The sequence below is a fragment of the Myripristis murdjan genome, chromosome 22 (genome assembly GCF_902150065.1).
Source record: "Myripristis murdjan chromosome 22, fMyrMur1.1, whole genome shotgun sequence".
Classification (NCBI taxonomy): Eukaryota; Metazoa; Chordata; class Actinopteri; order Holocentriformes; family Holocentridae; genus Myripristis; species Myripristis murdjan.
Genome location: NC_044001.1, coordinates 10,468,607 through 10,490,554, shown reverse-complemented (window position 1 = coordinate 10,490,554; position 21,948 = coordinate 10,468,607). Strand labels below are relative to the sequence as shown.

Below are 21,948 nucleotides of genomic sequence, written 5' to 3'. Positions count from 1 at the left end.
CCTGCCTCCCTCGCTCTTTCTCTCCTTCCCTTATCTTTTCCCTTGCCTCATTCGTTTGGCCAAAGCATAATGTATGGTAATGTGACCCGTCTCCTTCATTCAGTGTCGGACTTACAGCTGTGGCTATAATCATAACTGTGAAAAATGTGTATTATTCCATCCGTGTGATGCCATTGCCTCATTATGCGTTTTTAGCAGGAGTGTGTCGCATGATCAGTGTGTGCATGACTAGAATATCTGTGAGTGACAGGCATGGGTCAGGCACAGCATTTGCAAATACTGTACTTGATTATGGATTAGTTTCTTAGCCACAGACAACAGCACAGTTGTTTGAAAATCAGTTAAGTTTCTTGTCTGGCACTATTCAGACTTGATCTTGATGTGGTGAACACTACCCATCTGAGAGGTTATAACAAATGCAAGGAATTATTTGCAACTACTGTTTGACTCCACTATGATCAGTATTGCATAATAATAACTGTATACGCCCTGTTTATGTTTTGACCTGTCTCTCTCTTATCTCTCCTCCGATCTCTCTCTGCCTCTATCCATCTTTTTCCATTCTCTCTCTCCTTTTTCAACTCTCCCTCACATTTTCTCTTCCTCCTCCTTATCTCCCTTATTATATCCTATCTGTCTCCACTTCCTTCCCCCCTTTGTTTTGCTCTTCTCTTCCCCTCCCTCCCGTCCTCCCTTCTCTCTCCCTCCAGGAGTACAAGCGTAAACAGATAGAGGAGCAGCGGCAGGCAGAGCGGTTACAGAGGCAGCTCCAGCAGGAGAGAGCCTACCTGGTGTCTCTACAGCAGCAGCAACAACATCAGCAGCAGCAGCAGCAGCAGCAGGAGGGAAGGCAAGCGGAGAAGAAACAGCTTTACCACTACAAAGATGCCATCAACCCTAATGACAAGCCCGCCTGGGCCAAAGAGGTAACCCACAACATCCACGGCATGCAGACATGTGCACACAGATGTGATGGGTTGCTTTCCAAAACACTTCCCTTTTTTAGAGAAACAAAAGTGGCACCTGCTCTGACAAAATGATTCATAGCACCAAACTGAAACAAATTGTGGCAGCTGAAAATGAGATTGTGGTCAGTGATTTTACACTGACTACATTACTTTAGGTGGTGGTTTTTTCCCCTAATATTTTGTGTTTTGGAAATGAACTCTTCATGCACGGTGCGCACTCCCAGTGCCTTTTTTGTGTTGTTTAGGTCTAATTTGGCAGGTTTTCGTAGAAGGCAGCGGCTCCGGGAATAAAGCAGGAGAATGGCAGAGGGATCCACTTCAATAGTATGATCATTTTAGCGTGCGAAGATGCTTGACAAAGAAGCCTTGATGATGTCATACTGACATTGCTTGGATGATCACACTGTGGTGTCTTTTTGTGCGCGTATATGCGTGTGTATTTTGTTGCTAACCCTCCTGTGACTCTGACTTCCAGGTCCTGAAGCAGCAGCATGCTCATGGTAACCCACCCCGCCCCCTCCGACATCACCAATCCTTCAACCAACCGGCTTCATCCTCTTCCTCCCAAAACCATCCCAGAGCCCAGGTCCCTAGACGAAGCCCCTCACATGCTGCCCAGCTCCTTTCCACCCACTTCCCCCATATTCGTATTTCACTAAACCCAAGTGATCCCCTTGAATCAGGACTGAAACAGGAGATTAGTCAGCAAGTCCGAGAGTTAAGGGCTCAAAAACTTAGTGAGAGGGGCCGCAGCCCAGGACCCAGCAAGAGAAACAATGACACACCTGGCCAGGGGCCTAATAAAGGACCTACTAGGGGCCATCAAGAGAGTTCTAGCCCAGGACCAGCTAGCCTGTCTAATCCTATTCCCAACCCCTATCCTCTGGTGCCCAGTAATAAGAAAGATAGGCCTCGAGACAGGCCTCTCTCGGCCCCTAGTCAGGCCTCCATCCAAGGTCCAATGTCTCAGGGCCAACAACCTAAAGTCCTACATCCTCTTCCTCAGTCCCCAAGACAGGTCCAGAAACCTCAGTCTGGATTAAACCTTGGATCCAACCTCGCACTGAAACCGGTTAGTCCTTCCCGTCATTCCCACTCCCCATGCCGTAGAATAGATGTAGATATAGATCCAGAGGAGGCGACGGGGTGGAAAGAGATTAGGCAAGCTGTGAGCCAGGAGCACCTGGACTCAGACTTGGGGCTCTCGCCCTCTGAACCCATCGACCTCCTCTCTAGCTCCGCCCCTGCAAACTTTCTCCGCTCCCTCCTGCCTAAAGATAGGAGTTCCTACTCACCCTCTTCCTGTAGTAGCAATAACTTGCTAGTTCCCCCTCATAGCAATCATTTCCTCCAAGTCCCCTCTCCTGGCTGGGCAGGAGGGAATTCGAGATCACTGAAGAATGAGAGAATGAGCTCCTCTATGACAAACATTCACACTAATTCCCCATCTGACATGCTCGGAGTGAATCATGCTGAGAGTGGTCTGAGGTGTAGTCGCTCCTCAGATGACATGCATCCCCAGAGCCACACTGCTCTCTGGGTGGACCGCTCTCTTGGCAACTCACCCCAAACCTCGCCCACACACTCCTCTGTTATGTCACTGTCTCCCAGTAGGTGCTCCCCTCCGTACTCACCTGAAATCCCAGGCTCCCCCCCTGACTACCATTGCAGTTCCCACTCCCCGCGCCGTAGAATATATGTAGACATAGATCAAGAGGAAGAGGTAATGGAGTGCAAAGAGATTAGGCGAGCTGTGAACCAGGAGCACCTGGACTCAGACTGGGGGCTCCCACCCTCTGAATCCATGAACCTCCTCTCTAGCTCCACCCCTGCAAACTTTCTCCGCTCCCTCCTGCCTAAAGATAGGAGTTCCTACTCACCCTCTCCCTGTAGTAGCAATAACTTGCTAGTTCCCCCTCATAGCAATCATTTCCTCCAAGTCCCCTCTCCTGGCTGGGCAGGAGGGAATTCGAGATCACTGAAGAATGAGAGAATGAGCTCCTCTATGACAAACATTCACACTAATTCCCCATCTGACATGCTCGGAGTGAATCATGCTGAGAGTGGTCTGAGGTGTAGTCGCTCCTCAGATGACATGCATCCCCAGAGCCACACTGCTCTCTGGGTGGACCGTTCTCTCAGCAACTCACCCAAAACCTCGCCCACACACTCCTCTGTTATGTCACTGTCTCCCAGTAGGTGCTCCCCTCCGTACTCACCTGAAATCCCCGTGCCCACCATTATCCACCATTCCTCTCCATCTCCTCATGCCCAGATCCTCCTCATCCGCAATTCTGCCTCCTCCCCCTTTGTGACCCCCACATGCTCTCCTAACCAGTCTCCCTATTGCTCTCCCTTTGGATCCCAGACCCAGATCTGTGTCGGATCTGTTGGGACGAGTTATTAGGGCCTTGTCCAAATAACACACACACACACACACACACACACATAGATGGATGTATATATGTAAATATTACTATCTCTACATAATTCAAGTCACTACTTATTCATGTAATTACTCATGTACTCATGTACACATACTTTATTACTTGTTATTTTATACAGATACCATTGCCATATGATACAGTTAATCATATCATTGTATTGCTTGACACATATTCCATCCTGGGACTGAGACCCAGAGGAGAGAAGCCAAAGTTCAGGGCCAGTCTAATGCCAAAAGGGGTAGGATTCGTAGATTGCTACATACCCCCTCCCTATCCCTTTGTCGTTCTTGTTCTTCCAATTCCCACAACAATCCCACAATCCACTACGGCAAACCCTCGCCTAGCCTTAATGGTGATGATGCCATCGAGGAAACCCACCAACCCCAACTTCCTTTTTACGGTCAGTTAACCAGCCAGTCCTCTTCCAGCTTGGTGATGGGTTCTGTCCGAGTGGTGGTGGGATCCCTCCTGGGTCTTTTTGTTGAACCTGGGTCCTCCGACAATTTTATCCGTCCTTCATGAATTAACCTCTTCCGACTCTCTGCTTCACCTCTGAGAATCTCTTGGCATGGATGAAAGAGCTTTTGGATGGTACACTAGATCATAACAAACACACACACACACACACACATAAGCACACACAGAAATTATTGGATATCCAAAAGCTTTTTCCGTAGCAAAGGGAATTTCTCAGCAGTGACCTTTCTCTCTCTGTCTTTCACTCTTCAACCATCTTTTACAGGATTTTCTCCCCACTTATCTCTCAATTCTAGGACAGTAACCTAACCTCTGATTGCATACAAACTCCGAAGATGAAATGCAATGACTTAACTCCGATCACAGCAGCACCTCTTACTGTTTCCTAAATTTACCGTAGATGTTTTTTTTTTTTTTTTGCCTAATCTATGTATTGTGTCTTCATTTGATGACATCATCCATATTTCCCTTTTGGCACTTGCATCCTGCGCAAGTGACTAACAAATTGTTGAGAAAAGAAAAACTAGTGACTAGTTTTCTAACTTGGCTCACAAGTTTTTGTTGCTGTTGTCATCACTGTCCAAGTGTGATGACATTATCAGTAGCAGCCTCATGACTCCTGATTCCCTAACTAGGCAACTAACAAACTTTTAGGAATGACATAGTAGTGCACAGTGGTTCTGACCTATGTTATAATCTTAAATAATCCAGATATATTACAAGATTGTGGAACTACAGATAAACAATAGCAGTACTTCTCATTGCACATGTATGGGAGCTATTAACACTGCACCCCTGAACCGTGATTCAGCTGTAAGTTGTTGTAGGCTGAGTAGATTGTTTAGAGGGGAAAGTGTGATTTTGGGAGCTAAGAGCATTGCTCCAAGCTTTCTCTTGCTGCACAGTGAATAATCTGATAATCTGATTACAATGGCAAATGGGGCTCTCTGACTTACTCACACACAGTATTCAGTACGCGTAGGCACTGATGGACCTGCAAGACCCTGCAAGAACACATAAAGTCAAAGCAATTCTTTACTCACATTCACAAAACACACACACAGACTCACGCACACTTAAACCAGCTTCCGTATGTGTGTGCATAGTGCACATGAATGCTCTCTGTCACACACAAGCATGCGCAATCACACACACTGATTTTGGGTTGAATTTGGTGGTGTGTGCTAAAGCAGATAAGGGATTATTCTCAAGCTCAATCTCCCATAGCCATCAGACTGTCTCACTCCTCAGCTGTATGTGGGACATGGTGGCACAAACAAACGTGTATTTTCACCTCCAGCACATGATTTTTTTTTTGGTTGTTTAAGTATATCAAACAGACCAAAACAAGTGAAACCAAACCAGTGTGGGAGGTCCTGATGTTACTGACATGCCTGGCCTTGTCTTTTTATCTATGCAAAAAATCTGTTGCCATTTTGAAGTGGGATTCTGTGGAAGACTGGACTTTGCCCAAGGCTTAAAGGCTTCATTGGAAAGAGGAAAAACAAACAGATAATGCCAAAAAAAAAAAAAAATAAAATAGATGGTGACTGAATCACCAGATACTGCTGACGTTAACAACAAAGGGTCTCATGCAAATAAGTATACAGCTGCAACTCTTGATATGAGTCACCATGCCAATCTTGATCACCGCTTCATGGCTTTGCTGTAAAGCTATGAGTCAAGGCACATTAAATTGTATTGGCAATTCCTTCCACAATGATCAAGATATATATACTAGGAATAGGAGAAAAACTGTTACTACTACAGATGATAACATGACTTATTCAAAATATAATTTGGCTTTCCATCTAAAAAAAAAAAAAAATTACAAGAAATCATAACATCAAATCGTTATAGATTTGCAATACACACTGAATGGGCACCCAAGTATTGTGAACTGTATTGAATTGGGAGATCCCTGATTCCCAACCCTACAATTTGTATACATACATGCTAAGCATAGAAAGTGACTCACATTGAAATTCAACCACACGCCACATGCAGTTGTTGTCCCACTGAACTAAGTGACGCTGAGACAGTCTAGTGGCTTGTCCGGGTGTAAGGGGCTGACACCCAAAGCGGGTCTAGCGTGGTGATTGGTTGTGCCGTGTGCCGAGCTGTGTGTGACGGTGGTGTGTGACCTGTCCCAGGTGGAGGAGCGCTCTAAGCTGAACAGACAGAGCTCCCCAGCACTGCAGCACAAAGTGTCCAACCGCATCTCCGACCCCTCCCTCCCTCCCCGCTCCGAGTCCTTCAGCAGCGGGGGCATGCAGCCCGCCCGCACCCCACCCATCCACCGCTCCATCGAACCACAGGTGTGTGTGTGTGGACCCAGGGCCAGAGTGTGTGTGAGTGTGTTTGTGTGTGTGAGAAAAGTTTGGTCCTGACCAGTACTTCCAAACAAGTAACCACGTCCCTCATTGCTCCTTCTACCCCTTCGTTCAATCCTCCATTCCTTTCTCAATCCCTCTCCGTCACTTCCTCTCTCTTTGTCTCGCTCCCTCGTTTCTACTACCTGTTTTTCCTCTCTTCCTCTTCTTCTTTCTCCTCCTTGGTCTCCCTTTATCCATTTCTCTCCCACCGTTTTACCTTCTCTCCACCTACATTTGTCTCCCTGCCTCTCTGCCTTACTCCTATCATCTTTCTCCATCCATTTCCCTGTCTCCTTCCTTCCCTCCCACCTTTTTTCTATCCCTCTACTTTCTGTCTCTGTCCATTTTCTGCGTTTCTCCTTCCCTCTCTCCCTCCTACCCTTTTACTTTCTATCTGTTATCACACCTTCATCCATCTCTCTGCCTCCCTCCTTCCCTCCTATACATTCTTCCTCCTCCCCCATGCATTTTTCTCCCTTCCTCATCTCCATTTCCACCCCTCTGTCTCTCCTCCTTCCATTCTTCCCTGCTTCCCTCTCACTTAAATTTCTTTCCCTCTTTCTATTCATGCTCTGCCTTCTTTCCTTCTCCTCACATTCTTTCTCTCCCTCTACCTGCCACTTTTCATCATTTTCTGCCCTTTTCCTTTCCACCCACCTTATTTCTCTCACTCTATCTGCACATCTTCATCCCCCTTTTCTGCCTCCTCCTCCCTCCCTCTTACCCACTGTCTCCTCCATCATCCTCCATTGTTTGTCTTATATTCTCCTTTGCTTCCACCCTCTTTCTCTTCCTCTATCTACATGTCTACATCTTCACATTTTCTCCCTTCCATCTCCATCCATTTCTTCTTTTTCTTTCCTTCTACCCTGTATCCTTTACCTTTCCCTTCACCTCTCCCTCTTCCTCTATCTCTCTCCCTCCCCCAGATGGCCCACCTGGTCCCAGTTAAGACCCACACCTCCATGTCCGGCTCCCAGTCTCTGCAGGACCAAACGGGCTCAGCCCTGGTCGAGGGGGTTAGCGTGAGCTCCCCCAGGCCTGAGATGCCCCGGCAGAACTCAGACCCCACCTCTGATACCCCTGCTCTACCGCCACGCATCACCGGCCGAGACGACCGGGACAGGGACCGGGAGCGAGATCGGGAGCGAGATCGGGAGCGAGACCGGGAGCGAGACCGGGAACGAGACCGGGAACGAGACCGGGAACGAGACCGGGAGCGAGACCGGGACAGGGATAGGACTGCCTGGCTGAGAGAGGAGGACATCCCACCCAAGGTCAGGAGAATAACCTTCATAGAACCAAAAACGTGTAGAGAGGGGAGAGTGAAGCAATGTGAACAAAACTGTACAAAACGGCCTGACTGACTTAAAAACTGCCACGTTTTAGCTAGAGTTGCCGTGGTGGCTACACCCAGTTATGCTCACGCCCCGTTCACACCTGTGGTTTTAACATCTGTCTTGGGTGATCTGATCACACGCGGACAGCTCGAAGGAGAGGTGTGAACGGGGCACGGCGCATCTTGGAGATGTCTTGTGATCCAATCACTCAAACCATCCACAGAGGTGAGCAGAGATGCTTTGAGCCACATAGTGTTTGCAGTGTGAACGCTAATGTGTCCTGATATGTTCCCAAAAACATCAGAGGGCCGCCTAGTCACTTTGTGGAAGGGGGGAGTGTTTGATGAAAGTGGACTGGCGGCAATGAAGCACAAATTTGAATGAAGTTCATTTTTGCGGTGAGGTGGTGGTGTCCTCATCGCTCTTAAAATACAGAGGTTTGATGCCAGTGCTTTGTAAATGGGCCAGAGATAAGGAATGGAATGGGTGCGGGATACGGGGAAGACAGTGACAGCAATGCAATACAGAAGTGAGGAGAAAGGCACAGAGGAATGAAAGTACAAAAAAAAAAAAGGGACAAGGTATTTCTGGAGGGTCTGACACCAATCACAAATCTCATTTCAAGAGATCACTGGATACACATACGATAACGCCAGGTGAGAACGGTGATCTTTCTCACTTGTGATTCGATCAGTCGAGACGGATGTTAGAGCCAAGTGTGAGCAGGGCCTCGGTTATCTACCAGCTTGTTTGCGAGACAAAGTTTACCCACTTTTACCACCCACCATGACATAAATTTCAAGTACAAAACTAAAGCAATACATAAATACAACTTCAATGTTTTTCTATGCTTTAGTGAACAAAGCTTTTACTTTCTTTTTGTTTCCTAAAGTTGCCCTCTATCATAAAGCATGTGAGTCACGCATGAAAGTGTGTCATCTTGATTGTTAGGGTGCTGTTTGCAGTGTTGTTACCATTGTATTTTAATTTATTCGATCAATTTAATCCAGCAGTTGGTTATGGAAATATCAGCTCAGGATGCGTCAAGATAAATTAAGATAAGCAAAGTCTCATCAGGCAAAGACTGTCAGCAGCACTGTCAGCTGATCAGGTCTGATGTTTCTTACTGAATTTGAAGCTCCTTTTTTGTAAGTGATTCAGCTCGCAGCTCGTTGATGATCTTTGCAGCGGCTCCCAGCATGCCAAAGCAATAGAATAGTTTATACCGGTTGTCTTGATCAACCCTATGTGTGTGTGTGTGTGTGTGTCCAGGTTCCACAGAGGACCACTTCCATCTCCCCAGCCCTGGTGAGGAAGAACTCCCCTAACGGAGGAGTAGGTCTGGGCCCTCGCGCTGGATCTCAGCTCATACGGGCCAGGTAAAGCTCATATCACCACTCTGGTCGGATTTTCAACCTTTTCCTTGATATTATGAGAGAAAGAGAGGATGTGACTCTTTGCCACAGTATCAAAGTTGCCAAATTTGCCAGCTTTGATACACTAATCCGTATCGCACTGTACAGAAGGAAAATATTAGTCATATTACTCATGTGAAAGTCAAAGCTTTCTCTTCATAGATGTTATTTTCCTCCACATCTGGGCCATTCTGCATAATTGCTTAGGAAACACCGCTGGTCCAGCAGTAGCTATTGATTGTAGGAAATCTCCCCATCCCTGCACTGATACTGCATTTATACTGCAGGGGCTGATTATCTGTGGAAGGTGAGGTGACATTACAGCAGCAGTGAAGCGAGGGTGTAATAAGTGGGATTTGTGTGACAAATATGTCTGCGCCTGTTTTGACTCCATATGCGGTGTAATTACCCTCGACTGGTTAATGAGTGAAAATGTTTTCATGTTGTTTCAGTAACCCAGACCTGCGGCGCTCCGAGCTCTCTCTGGACGCCGTGCTGCAGAGAACCTCCTCCAACTCCTCCTCGTCCTCCTCCCCTTCATCTCAGGGAGGCTCAGCAGAGAGGAGAGGTAAAACATGAGCGCACACACACATGCACACACAGATGCTCAAATTCAGATGGACACGAGCGCATGTACACCGACAAAGACGCATACGCATAAATGCATGCGGACAATTAACACGTTTGTGCACGGTCTTCATGCGTGCACACACATGCACACACATGCACAAACACTTACAGGGCTCCTGTGAGTTTCAGAGGCTATCAGCGGGACAGTGTCAGTCGCAGTTCTGCTCTGATCAACCTGTCTGATGTGCCCTGTTACTCTCATCCTCTGGAGAGATAGAGGCAGAGAGGAAATGAGGGAGGGAGATAGAGAGAGGCGTAGAGGGATGTGTCAAACAACAGGCCAGAGGGATATCTAAGATATGCATGGATCTCCCCCTGACAAACACATGGCGCAGAGATGGAGGAGGAGGGGAAGGCGGTATGGCAGGATAGGTTTCGTTTTATGTTTGTTAGAGATGTTATTAGTTTTCAGCGTTTCTGTCTGCTGACAGTGGAGATGGCCAAGAATGTAAAAGACGACACAGATAGCATTAAGACGGACTCACAAAAGAAAACATAATAGCCAAGCAAGTACTAGACAGCACAAACATTTCACAATATGATGTTATGGCAGAGTGCAAATCCATACTACAATGTCTTTGGAATCTGTTTTGGGCTGATATCATTCATATATTTTGGTCCCCATTTCACAAATACAGGAACTCCCACACACTGTCTGCTTCACTTGCAATACAAATGTCTTCATTCAGTGATGTTTCAGTCCTAAGAACTTCTTCAGGTTGCCTTAAAAAGAACAAGAGATGGTGAGGTACCATAGATAGGCAGGTAGACAGGCGGGCCAATCAGCTCATACAACACACTGACTGTAATAGTCCTATATAACACTATCAATGAAATAACACAAAATCTCATGTACAAACATACACATGATAAATAAATCAGAAATAAAGTAAAATAAAATAAAATAAAATTGTATAAGTTAATGCAGTTCACAATTGATGGTATTGGTTACAAGAATTATAAGAATTATATTTAGATTTTATTTAAATACATATTACATTATTACTATATTAAATACAAATCAAATATATCTGAGTGTTTGCTAAGAGATTTGCAAGGTCTACATGATTTGATTCAGTCTGCAAATGTGATGATTCAGCATCAAACAACAGTGTTTTTTTCTGTCTTTCTGTTTTCCATAATGTATCTCGACTAGTTACTGCTGCTGGTCGTTTTCACAGTTTGACAATTCATTTGATGCATGCTGAGGAGATGAAAAAGTAATGATGTTTGAGGATATAAATAGCATAGCATTTATCTGATTCCACTGTGAAGTGAAGTGAAGTTTTTTGTCGTGTCGGATGAAAGAGTAACTGTGTCATTTTCTTCTTTGTGCTGATAGGTCAAACCAAGCAGGAAGGATCCCCTCCAGGAGCCAATCAGGAGCCAAAGCCCAAACAAGAAGAAGGTCGCGAGTCAGCTAGACCTAGCAGACCTGCAGTGAGTCAAACACTCAAGCACACACACACACGCACACACACACACACACGCACACAAACCTGCAAACTTTCCATCTTCATTTTCTCCTCTGGGAGTCTTCTACAGGCCTTCTCTCCTTTTTTTTTCTCTGCGACTCATCTGCTTCTCTCTTTCTCTCTCTCTTCCTCCCTCCACTCCTCAGAGCTATAAGAAAGCCATAGACGAGGTTAGTGACACTCCTGACCCCTTTTCAGCACCTCAGTTTTCTCCCGAGCCCCTCTTTCCCCCCTGGCATGGTGGAGTCGGTTTCACAAGAAGATTACTTTTTCTTCCTTTTTAAACTTTGAAACACCTGCCTTCGTGTGAGGGTGTTATGGAGTCGGCGGTGTGTGTGTGTGTGTGCGGATAAGCACACACACATTGATGATGGAGCGAGTACTTGAGCATGCGTGCTTGTGCGTGTATCGGTGCATGTGTTCTGTTTGTGCGTGCGTGTGCGTGCGTGTGTGTGTGTGCGCGCGACTGCGTGTGTGTGTAACCTGATGAATCGCCAAGCACCTGAACAATCTCTGAATAGCCCATCTCTCTTCCTGTTTCTCTGTTGTCACGGTTACTGGGTCAGGAGGAGCTGGTAAGCCCACCGTGTATGGCGGTCCCCCCCCCCCCCCAACCCGTCTGCATGACTTGGTCTGATCCATTGACTGGGGCAAATGGGAGGGATGGGGGGGAGGGAGGGGCCAGGGGCCGGTTGGCATGGGGGTGTTTGGTAGAGGAGAGCAGAGTGACGCTGCCCTCCGCTAGTATCAAGCCTGATTTTCCTCTCTTTGGCTGTCGTTTGGACCTGTGTTTGTAAAGTAAATTTTTGTTGATGAATGAACAGAAGTGCTGAGCTGTGACTGCTTGTCACGTCTCATAACCTTAAGAGCTTCACCGTAACCCAGTGGACAAACAGGTCTCAGATCAGCGCTCCTGATTAAGAGATACTTTAAGCGTACGGGCCCGGAGACATCAGTGAACTGTCCTTTCTGTCATGATGCTGATGGTTTGTTCTGCCCTCTGCCCTTCTCTGTTTGTCGCTACCCTCTCTCCAGGCTCCGGGACTAATGATGAGAGAACAAATCAGCTAAATGACTTTCCCTCTCTCTCCTCTCTTTGTGTCTGTGTCTCCGTCTCCGTCTGTAGGACCTAAGTGCGTTAGCGAAGGAGCTCAGAGAGCTGCGGGTGGAGGAGGGCAGCAGACCTCCAGTCAAGGTACACTGACCCTAATGATGGTGATGATGCACTGCTAAAAACCTCCATCTTAACAAGCCCTTTGGTCTCATAGTCAGTGTTAAAATCTTACAAATATGTAAGTGTAAGTAATCAATATAAATATAATGAAACAAGGCAAAATAAGGCAGATCAGCCCACTAATATAAAAGAAAATGACACTTGATTCAAGAAAATTCAGGAAACAAATAGATTCCCATTGAAAAGACGGTAGGATTACCTCATTCCACTTTTATCTTTTATTAAAAGATAAATAATGATGAAGATGATGAAGTCACTAACATTATAGTTTATATTAAGAAGCTATGTAATACAGGCAGGAGTACACTCCAGGTCCTGTGCTGTGTTGTCAGTCAAAGAAACCACTGACTACTGCTCAAATCTAGAAAACAGGAAGGAAAAAAAGCAATCTTGCACTAACTGCTCATCAAATAGTGTTTGATGAGGTTGGTCACAAAGCTTTCTCTTAGCACAGTTTCATTCTCTTCAATAAACTTGAATAAAAATAATCATCTGTTTCTTAACTTTTTGTTGCTAAGGTCATTGTGCAATGCCTTGAAGTGCAGCTCCTTTTTTTTTTTTTCCCTAAGGAAACTTTAAATTTTCAGGAAATGTTTGTTTGTATTGTATTTGTATTACATGATATAATGTTTATATTATGAGGCCTCTTCCAATCAGGAATGAGTTTATTTTTATTTTCCTATATTTGAGTGCAGCCTCACTTCATTGTTATTTTCTGCGATGTAAGCAGGCCCACATGCACGATGGGTCACTCCTGCTGTGGTTTCCAGTGCAGATCACAATTGTCTTGTGCTGATGTGCATTCACGCAGATCTGGGGTTTGCTCTGACTTTTTGGTTGTTGTGGTGAAGGTGACAGACTACTCCTCCTCCAGCGAGGAATCAGAGAGCAGTGACGAGGACGGAGAGACAGTGGGGCATGATGGGACTGTTGCTGTCAGCGACATCCCACGCATCATGTGAGTTGTCCTCTCTCTCTCTCCCCCTCCCTCTCTCTCTCTCTCTCTCTCTCTCTCTCACCCCCTCCCTCTCTCTCTCTTTAAGTCAAGGCTGTCAGTGTTCATCTGTGTTGAGCTATGCATGTCTTGAGAACATTTGCCGTGCCAGTAACTTGTCAGTATAGTTTTGGAAGAATTTTTTTTTTTTTTTTTAAATTATTGGATTTTGCCTGTGTGTGTGTGTGTGTGTATGCGTGTGTGTGTGTGCATGCAGGCCAGCAGTGCAGAGCAGTGGTGAGTCGTATGGAGGGCTGACAGAGGACTCTCTGGGAGATGCTTATAACAGCTCCAAGGACAGCACTCTGGTGATGAGAGAGGTAACACACACACACACACACACACACACACACAGAGAGAGTCAACAAACCATTTTTGATTATTCCTGTTGTTCATATTGGATTCATTTGGACCCCCTTCCCTCCTCTCTCTCTCTCTCTCTCTCTCTCTCTCTCTCTCTCTCTCTCCCTCAGGCAGAGGAGAGGAGGAGAGGCGGGCACACCGAGAGCAATGGCTTTGGGAACCACAGTAACCACGGTAACCTGCCTGACCTGGTGCAGCAGAGCAACTCTCCCTCAGCCACGCCCACCACAGCCCTGCAGGAGCTGGCTGACATGGGCGAGGTCAGACACTCAACACACACACACATAACGCACGTATACACACTTCATGCATACTTGTTATGGAAGGCCAATGGGGCAAAAAAAAACATCTTGCAAAATACTTGTCAACGCAGCCATTTATTTCCTCTTCACACAGTATATAAATATGCATTGAAGCGGCAGTTTTGCCTATGTCATCAGGTGTTCAAGCACTTCAGCCGCTGATGTTTGTTCGTATATTTACATTTCTTTATGTAGAGTAGCAGCAAGGAGATCCACACAGGATACCAAATTAATAAAACAACTTTGTTCAGCAACTTCTCCCTATGATGGTGTATTAAGGTCACTGCAGGGAGAGAAAAAAAAAAAAATACAGAGTTGCGGGCGGGGGTTAATATTTTGAGAAAAAAACTCATAATTTCATGTTCCCCTGGGCCAGGCTGATGGAAACACAAGTGTATTCTAATTGCACAAATTACTCACGGAAATATGACAAATTGAAGGAAAAGCCAAGATAGTATCTTCGTAAGGTCAGGTGGCATGCTTGTCAGCTGCTGCAAATCTAAATGAAAACACATCAAATCCTAATAATCTGAATTATTCCTCCATATAATCTCTATATGTTGCAATGAATTGAGTTATACAGTGGTTGTGCATATGATCAGCAACAGCCAATCACAATGGCATTTTGTCTGAGCTGCTATTTGGTACTTTGCATGCAACTGGCTATAGGCTAACTTGCAGTTCTCTATAGAAATGAAACTAAACACAGTTCATTATTATTGAGAATATCACTGGAGATATGTTTTGTTTAGATAAAATTACGGAGGGGAGGTGTATCGTGGGTAGGGTTTGGGGTGTATCTGTAAAAGTAAATGTGGGAGAGCAGTAAATGGTAACTGTGCACAGTTCCCAAAGCAAGCTGTTCACTCCGAGAGGAATGATAAGAGGAATCTCACAGCGCTTTACCTTTGGGCACTCTGGAGAGTGTTTACATGTGAGTGTGTAGGTGTGTGTGTGTGTGTGGTATGAATGTGTGTACAATCTTAGTGTTTAGCCCGGTTGAGGAAGACATTCATTCAGAAGAGCTTTGCTTACTGGAACTCTCTTGAGGAGATGAGACATTTCTTCTTTCGGCGGAAAGGTTCATTCTTTCTTGGTTGAGCCTAATTCTCTCAGATACCTGGTACTCAGAAGACACATTCTTTCTTTCAGCAGTCTTCCCCTTTCTCTTGGCGTCAGGCCTTTTTGAGCTGGGCAGCCTTGCTCTCAGAGGAGGGCCTGTGGCTCCTCAGTGTCTCGATGGAGAGCCTCCTCCTGCAGGGCTTGTGTTTTGTAGCTAGCTGCTCTCCGCTGGCCAGCGCTTCACTCTGGTCCAACTCCACTTCAAATACAGGATCAACTTCAAAGGCTTTGCAAGGGCCGCTATCCGTATTGTTACAGTCTTGCTTGGTCTCCTGAGAGCCAAGGTGTTTCGAGGCATACATGATGCCATACGTGAGGATGGACATGGTGCTGGATTGATGCATTTTGGAGACTTTATGATAGTTCGGATTTCTCTCTCTTTAGCCTATCTCTCATCCCAAAGGGTCTGTTCAAGTAAGGCCATAGTGTTTTGTACGCTCCAAGTCACCACTGCTTCTAGTTTCATCCTGGCTGTTAGATATTCAGTGAAGATTTCATTTTTCAACTTTCAACTTTTCTCACATCCTCACCGGTGTAACTGTTATGGTGAGGCATTAGAGGTTAGGACTACTTTTGCAAATGCATATAATTTACCCTTGATGTGTCCTTTCTACCTGCGGCATGAGTCCTTGTGTCAGTATCTGTTGCCAGTGATCAAACATTGCATACTGTACGCAGAGACGCATACTGTATCAGAGAGAGAAAGCCTTTCATTGGATTTTTGATTTTTGGGGTTTAGATCATCAGAGGGGAAATAAGACACATTTCATTGTCCCCATGTAAATAACACCTAAGGCTACAAAAAAAAAAAAAAAAACAAGAGCGCAGCACAAGCAGGGCATTATGCGTCAAATGAAAATATAGAGAAAGTGAAATATAGAGAGGCAGCCAACAAATCCAGAGCGTGTTGTATATGCCTGTGCCACTGGGCCACATAAATTTATACCGGCATACACAAGGCAATACTAAATAAAGTTGCTGCAGCAAGAACGGAGACAAAACAAAATAAACAAAAATGCATGATATGCTTTCAGTGTGACGCCAACGACACAAATGCCACAATGTCCCGGCACAATAGGGACACAGCTTTGATTGCAAGTCTGTTTATTTGGCACGTGTTCATCTTTATTAGTCATTTTTATTATTATTATTATTATTATTAACAATATTTTCAAACAAAACAACAAACTTTTTTGTGTTACCAACCAGCCATGACCCAGCCCCACACTAAGCAGAATTTACACACTGGACTGTGATAAATTCAGCTGTGTAGCCAAGCCATTACACACAGCAGTCGATTTTTTTTTTTTTTTTTTTTTTTTTTAAATCTTGTTTTTACCTTATGTTCCCACTGGGAGTCGGTTCAATAAAACACTATAAATTAACGCTAAGGTTTTTTCCGATTGTGTGCCCTACCAAATTTGATCGGCCCTTGGTCTTTTCTGGCAGCAGCTCAGCAGCTCCTGCCATAAGGTCACACTTCAGAGGTGACCAAGTCTGGATCAACTCTTAATCTCTTCTTAAATCTATCAGTCACTGTAACACAATACACAAGAATATAGGCTATAAATAATTTAGTTACAAGGACGAAAACCCCAGCATTTCACTTCATCAATTTAATTCCAATACAATGGAAATGGTGGAAGGTTTCATGTTGCTATGTATAATAATACTGCAGTCCTGCATGTGGTTATTATTACGAGTACCAAAACAAGTGCTGTTCTGTAAATGACTTATCAGTAACACTAATATGAAGCTCAACTGTTCTGTCAATTGTTTTTTCAAGCCAACAAGATTTCTGATTTATGGACCAAAGTGTTTTTTCCACACATTTGTCAGTTTAGTCTATATAGTCCTTACTTTAAGCAAGCTAATTTTGATTATTACAGCTTTAATCAAATGGCCTGTAAGCGCCTAGGTATATTTCAGAATGTGTCGAAACAGTAAATTTTACTAAAGATGAAATTATGCAGTTCGTGATTACAGCTTTGTATAGCTGTATAGAGGGCCAGTGGGACATGCTATAGGATGGAAATGCAAAAATGTTAGAAACATCATTGGCTGAAGAGCTTGAAGGCACAGGCAAAAGTTTCACTTCAACACGTATTTTTATATTGTTTTACAAGGTAAAACATTGATTTATTGGCATATACAACATGATATATTTTTAAATTGGTCAAAAAAGTCAGATTCTAAGATGTTACTGGAGTAAATTTGGGCTATCCTGCATGGCGTGCGTGTGTCTGTGTACTGTTGCGAATTAATCAGTCTCTGTTTTCTCTCTCATAGTTCGGTGTGGGCGGGTCCAAAGCTTCCTTCACCCCATTTGTTGATCCGCGTGTCTATCAAACCTCCCCCAGTGAAAACGATGACGAGAACTCAGCAGCAGGTGAGAGAGTTAACCAATCACAGCACGATTTTGCAAAAGACATCCTGCTTTCTGTTATCAGTCCAGCCAATTTCGCTGCCTGTGCATCATGAGGACCGCTCTGGAAGTGACTCTGAATTTATTGTGGCAGTCAGGTTTATCCTTAATGAAACAACAAAACCAAATCAAATGTCTCCCGCTCTGCACTCTAGCCATGTTTGCCAATGAGCTCCTGAGGCAGGAACAAGCCAGACTAAACGAAGCCAGGAAGATCTCTGTGGTCAACGTCAACCCGACCAACATCAGACCCCACAGCGACACGCCAGAGATCCGCAAATACAAGAAGCGCTTCAACTCCGAGATCCTGTGTGCTGCACTCTGGGGTACGAGGAATCTTTAGATATGTAGCACATCTCTATGTATATGTATTATGGCTTTTTATCATTCTGTCTCTAACTCGTGCGTGTGTGTGTGTGTGTGTATAGGTGTGAATCTGTTGGTGGGCACAGAAAATGGACTAATGCTGCTTGACCGAAGTGGTCAGGGAAAAGTCTATAACCTGATCACCAGACGGCGTTTCCTGCAGATGGATGTCTTGGAGGGGCTCAATGTACTAGTCACCATATCTGGTAGGTCACACACACACACACACACACATTTCCTTTCCCAGCTGGCACGCACATGCGTCTCGTATCTGCGTTGTGTCTACATTTGATTTAGCATCTCCATGCACACACGTTAAAATCAGATTGCTCTTTCCCTTGCCAAAACTGATCGTATATATTTATGTCTCTTGGTCGCCATGCGCAAGTTTACTGACAATAAATTTTTGTCAAGTCTGCCACTATCTCTGACATAACATAGTAGCGGAGCGTGATTACAATCTGATCACCCGTGGATATGCATGTTAATGTCAAGCCTGCCCTTTTTTCTTTCTTTCTTTCTTTCTTTCTTTCCCTTTCTTTCTTTCTTTCTTTCCTGTGTCAGGAAAAAAGAATAAACTGCGTGTCTACTACCTGTCCTGGCTGAGGAACAGGATATTACACAACGACCCAGAAGTGGAGAAGAAGCAGGGCTGGATCACTGTGGGGGAGCTGGAGGGCTGTGTGCACTATAAAGTTGGTAAGGCTATGTGTGTGTGAGTGTGTGTGTGTGTGTCTGGAGGGGATTTGACAAAGTGAATGAGAAATATTTTCTATTTCTCTATTTTTTCAATTACGTGGCGTGCATTGACAAATGATCGCAGGCAGACGTTTGGAGGTTTACGTGATGTGCAGGTTCAACTTCAGCTCAAACAAGTACAAAACTTTCATGTTGTGATATTACAGCCTGGCATCAATTCATATTAAAACACCCGCTGAACTCGAATTTTGGCACCATATTCACTTAGGTTTCCAACGTTATTGCAGGACATCATACCGACATCTAGTCAACATCCATTCATCTATTCACTTTCATGTCATCTCGTCTCATCAGAATGAACCCTGGCTGTTATGAAGGGGTGTTATTGGTTCTTAACCTTTTTTTTTGCTCTTGAAAAAAGGCAGGAGGACTAACAACTGAGAGGGGGATGGGTACAAATAGGGGGATGAGTATGGTCTCAATTCCAAGAGACACGAGATGCTACACGTATCACCTTTAAATAAAGTTAAAAAAAAAAAATCCTATGTGTGGTTTGAAAAATACAGCTGGACAGTGCTGTTTTTCTTGAAATTTTCTTGAAGTGGATTAACTACAGAGCCTAATCTAGGAGGTTTTCGGGGGTTGGGTTGGAAACGTCTTTTTTGTTGGTTGAATCAAACCTGAATCAAGATAAGTGCACCCTTGACCTGCGTGCGCCTCTGCCACGTTTTCAGTGAAGTACGAGAGGATTAAGTTCCTGGTGATCGCTCTGAAGAACTCAGTGGAAATCTACGCCTGGGCTCCCAAACCCTACCACAAGTTCATGGCCTTCAAGGTAAGATGCAAAATTAACACGTTAACACCTGCACGTACACACACACATGCAAATACACATTGCCACATAATGCGTGGGAATGGTTTGACTAGATTGATCCATTATAAAGAAGGACCGTGGGTAAGTCATTACCAGTGAGTCAGAGGTTTTAAAAGAAAAATCCCATGAGGAAATATGCTGATATGATCTGCCATAAATCGAGATCGGTTATGTCTCAATAGCTCCGTTGCTCCTGGATTACTCTGTGTGATGTGAGGATAAATCTGAACTCATTAAACGCTTCAATGATTTGTAGGACTTGTAGGCCTGTTTGTAGTCCATTTTCATGAAATACATATTACTCACATGTACGTTCTGTCTGAGTAACCTTATTTATTTCAAGATTGCAGTATAATATATAATCCAAGAGTTGATGTCAAACCTCAGATCTCTAGAAATAGTTTAAAAGTGTGTTTCAAATCAAATGGCAGCATGGCCAGGGACATTCACCTCTGTATTCAGTGTGACGTACAAAACACACTTTCCATCTCTGTTGTGTAAACACTCGGCTTCCCTCTGACCCCCGTCTTCCCGATCTCTGTTTCCTTTACTCCATCCGTTTCCTCCTTGCCTGACCTTTTTTCTTTTTCTTTTTCTTTTTTTTTTTTTAAATTTTGTCAGTCATTCACTGAGCTGCAGCACCGTCCCCAGTTGGTCGACCTGACGGTGGAGGAAGGTCAGAGGTTAAAGGTCATTTATGGTTCCAGCGTTGGCTTCCATGTCATCGATGTGGACTCTGGCAATCCGTACGACATCTACATCCCCTCCCATGTAAGTGTGTGTGCTTCTTGTAGAAATCCCCTACGTTTTTTTTTTCTTTTCCGAACGAGCCGCTCTCAGCCCTCATGCATTTTGAATTAAACACTACGCATGAGCCAACGGTATTTCTCATTATAAAGTCGTACTGTATTATCCACATTGATTTTATAACCTTTGCCAATCCTCACCCCTGCTAAGGTCAGCAGTGACTCACACGCTGCCCTGCGGGACAGTGTGTTGGATTTCCTTCAAGGAATATAGACATTTCTGGCCAATAACCTCTTTGATTGATTTGCTGTCATGCAAGTAAAAGATTAATAGTAGTTTTACGTCTGTATATTTATTTAGTGCACTAAACTCTATGGTGCACGGGAGCTCCTTTTCCCCTTCTTTATGTTAAGGGGCCGGTACAGTGTGGCTTTGTATTATCTCAAAAAACATTAAAATGCACTAAATATGCAGGTGATTCTGCTACCAAATTGATTGTTGCACCGCAAGTTTTCCAAAGGCCTTTATTTATTCCTTTAGCTTACGTTTTGTGTGTATCTTCAATTGTTATGTGGAAATACTCTTTGTGCTGTTTGCTGATAAACGGTGGTGATTGTCTTTTACTGTTTCTGCCTTTCATCTATGCTCCCTCTCTTTCTCCCTCTCTGCCATCTTCTCTTCCAATCCACCCAACAGATGAAGGTGACATCCTGCCATCCGCCCTTTAGAGTAGATCAATAGATCCTTAGTTAAATCCCCCCCATAGTCGATACACAGTAGAAGTAGATTACATATGTCTGTGTACGGTATAATTCATCACACTGTTAATGAATGGTTAACATAGTTAGATCTCTGTTTGCTTGAATAAATTCATCTTATCCTCACTGGAGACATCACACGGCTCTGAATATCCAGTCAGTGAGATCTTTGGGCTCGCCAAGATGAGCCACAACACATCACAGATTTAAAGTCACTCGTATTGCTCATTATGTTTAGAGAAAAAAAAAAAAGTCTTAAAACACTCACCTGACAATATTCCAGAAATTGCATGTCCTATAACCAGATCCAAGTGTCCAAAGTGGCCACAAGTATTTGGTTTGAAATTCTTTGGACCCCTTTGAAAACATAAAAATACAAATGTCTAACCACAACACAGCACAGCAAAAAGCACGCAGAGCTATACATGCAGCAAAAACGTGACTTTGCACGGTTCTTGTTTAAATACATTTTTACGTTTTCCACAGGCTAAGATGAATTTTGTCATAGCTCTTGTCACTGATCTGTCCTACTGAAATAATCCCGTCTTACCTGTGAAGTAGGCTAGACATGGCGTTTAACGCACAGATTGAACCTGCTTAAACTGTGTGTGTGTGTGTGTATGTGTTCCCAACACTCCTGATGATGTTTTTGTTGATGAAGGTCAGAGAAAAATGCTTGTCCTTGACATTCATAATTTGCCCTTTTGGTCTTCTCAGGTAAAGTGACCGAGTGTGAGCCCTTATCGCTGCACCAACGGTCTTGATATTTGACAGCCTTGCATATGTCCACTCATTCGCTGTTACAGGTTTACAGAGCACTGGCTGATCCAGAAAAGAGCCAGATAGCACCCAAATTCTCTTGTGTCAAATTCCCATGCTGAAACCTCTAATATTTTAATCATTTGTAGATTATGATTAAATCTAACAGATTCAGATA

General features: G+C 44.3%; 1 protein-coding gene across 8 annotated transcripts in view; it reads left to right on the top strand.

The window, feature by feature from the left end:
* The window catches only part of LOC115380746 (TRAF2 and NCK-interacting protein kinase-like), an 86,642-nt gene that overhangs the window by 58,976 nt on the left and 5,718 nt on the right, over positions 1-21,948 (top strand). For 2 of the 8 annotated variants that reach the window (XM_030081953.1, XM_030081951.1), the window contains 16 exons: positions 711-926; positions 6,046-6,210; positions 7,197-7,544; positions 8,880-8,986; positions 9,475-9,590; positions 10,995-11,092; positions 12,254-12,322; positions 13,213-13,319; positions 13,573-13,675; positions 13,829-13,978; positions 17,432-17,531; positions 17,723-17,893; positions 17,996-18,139; positions 18,498-18,632; positions 19,367-19,467; positions 20,128-20,277. In XM_030081953.1, coding sequence (XP_029937813.1) covers positions 711-926; positions 6,046-6,210; positions 7,197-7,544; positions 8,880-8,986; positions 9,475-9,590; positions 10,995-11,092; positions 12,254-12,322; positions 13,213-13,319; positions 13,573-13,675; positions 13,829-13,978; positions 17,432-17,531; positions 17,723-17,893; positions 17,996-18,139; positions 18,498-18,632; positions 19,367-19,467; positions 20,128-20,277 — 2,280 coding nt within the window. Of the gene's footprint in view, positions 1-710; positions 927-6,045; positions 6,211-7,196; positions 7,545-8,879; positions 8,987-9,474; positions 9,591-10,994; positions 11,093-11,273; positions 11,298-12,253; positions 12,323-13,212; positions 13,320-13,572; positions 13,676-13,828; positions 13,979-17,431; positions 17,532-17,722; positions 17,894-17,995; positions 18,140-18,497; positions 18,633-19,366; positions 19,468-20,127; positions 20,278-20,949; positions 20,956-21,948 lie in introns of all 8 variants that reach the window. The other 6 variants (XM_030081948.1, XM_030081952.1, XM_030081950.1 and 3 more) reach the window with 6 other exon arrangements.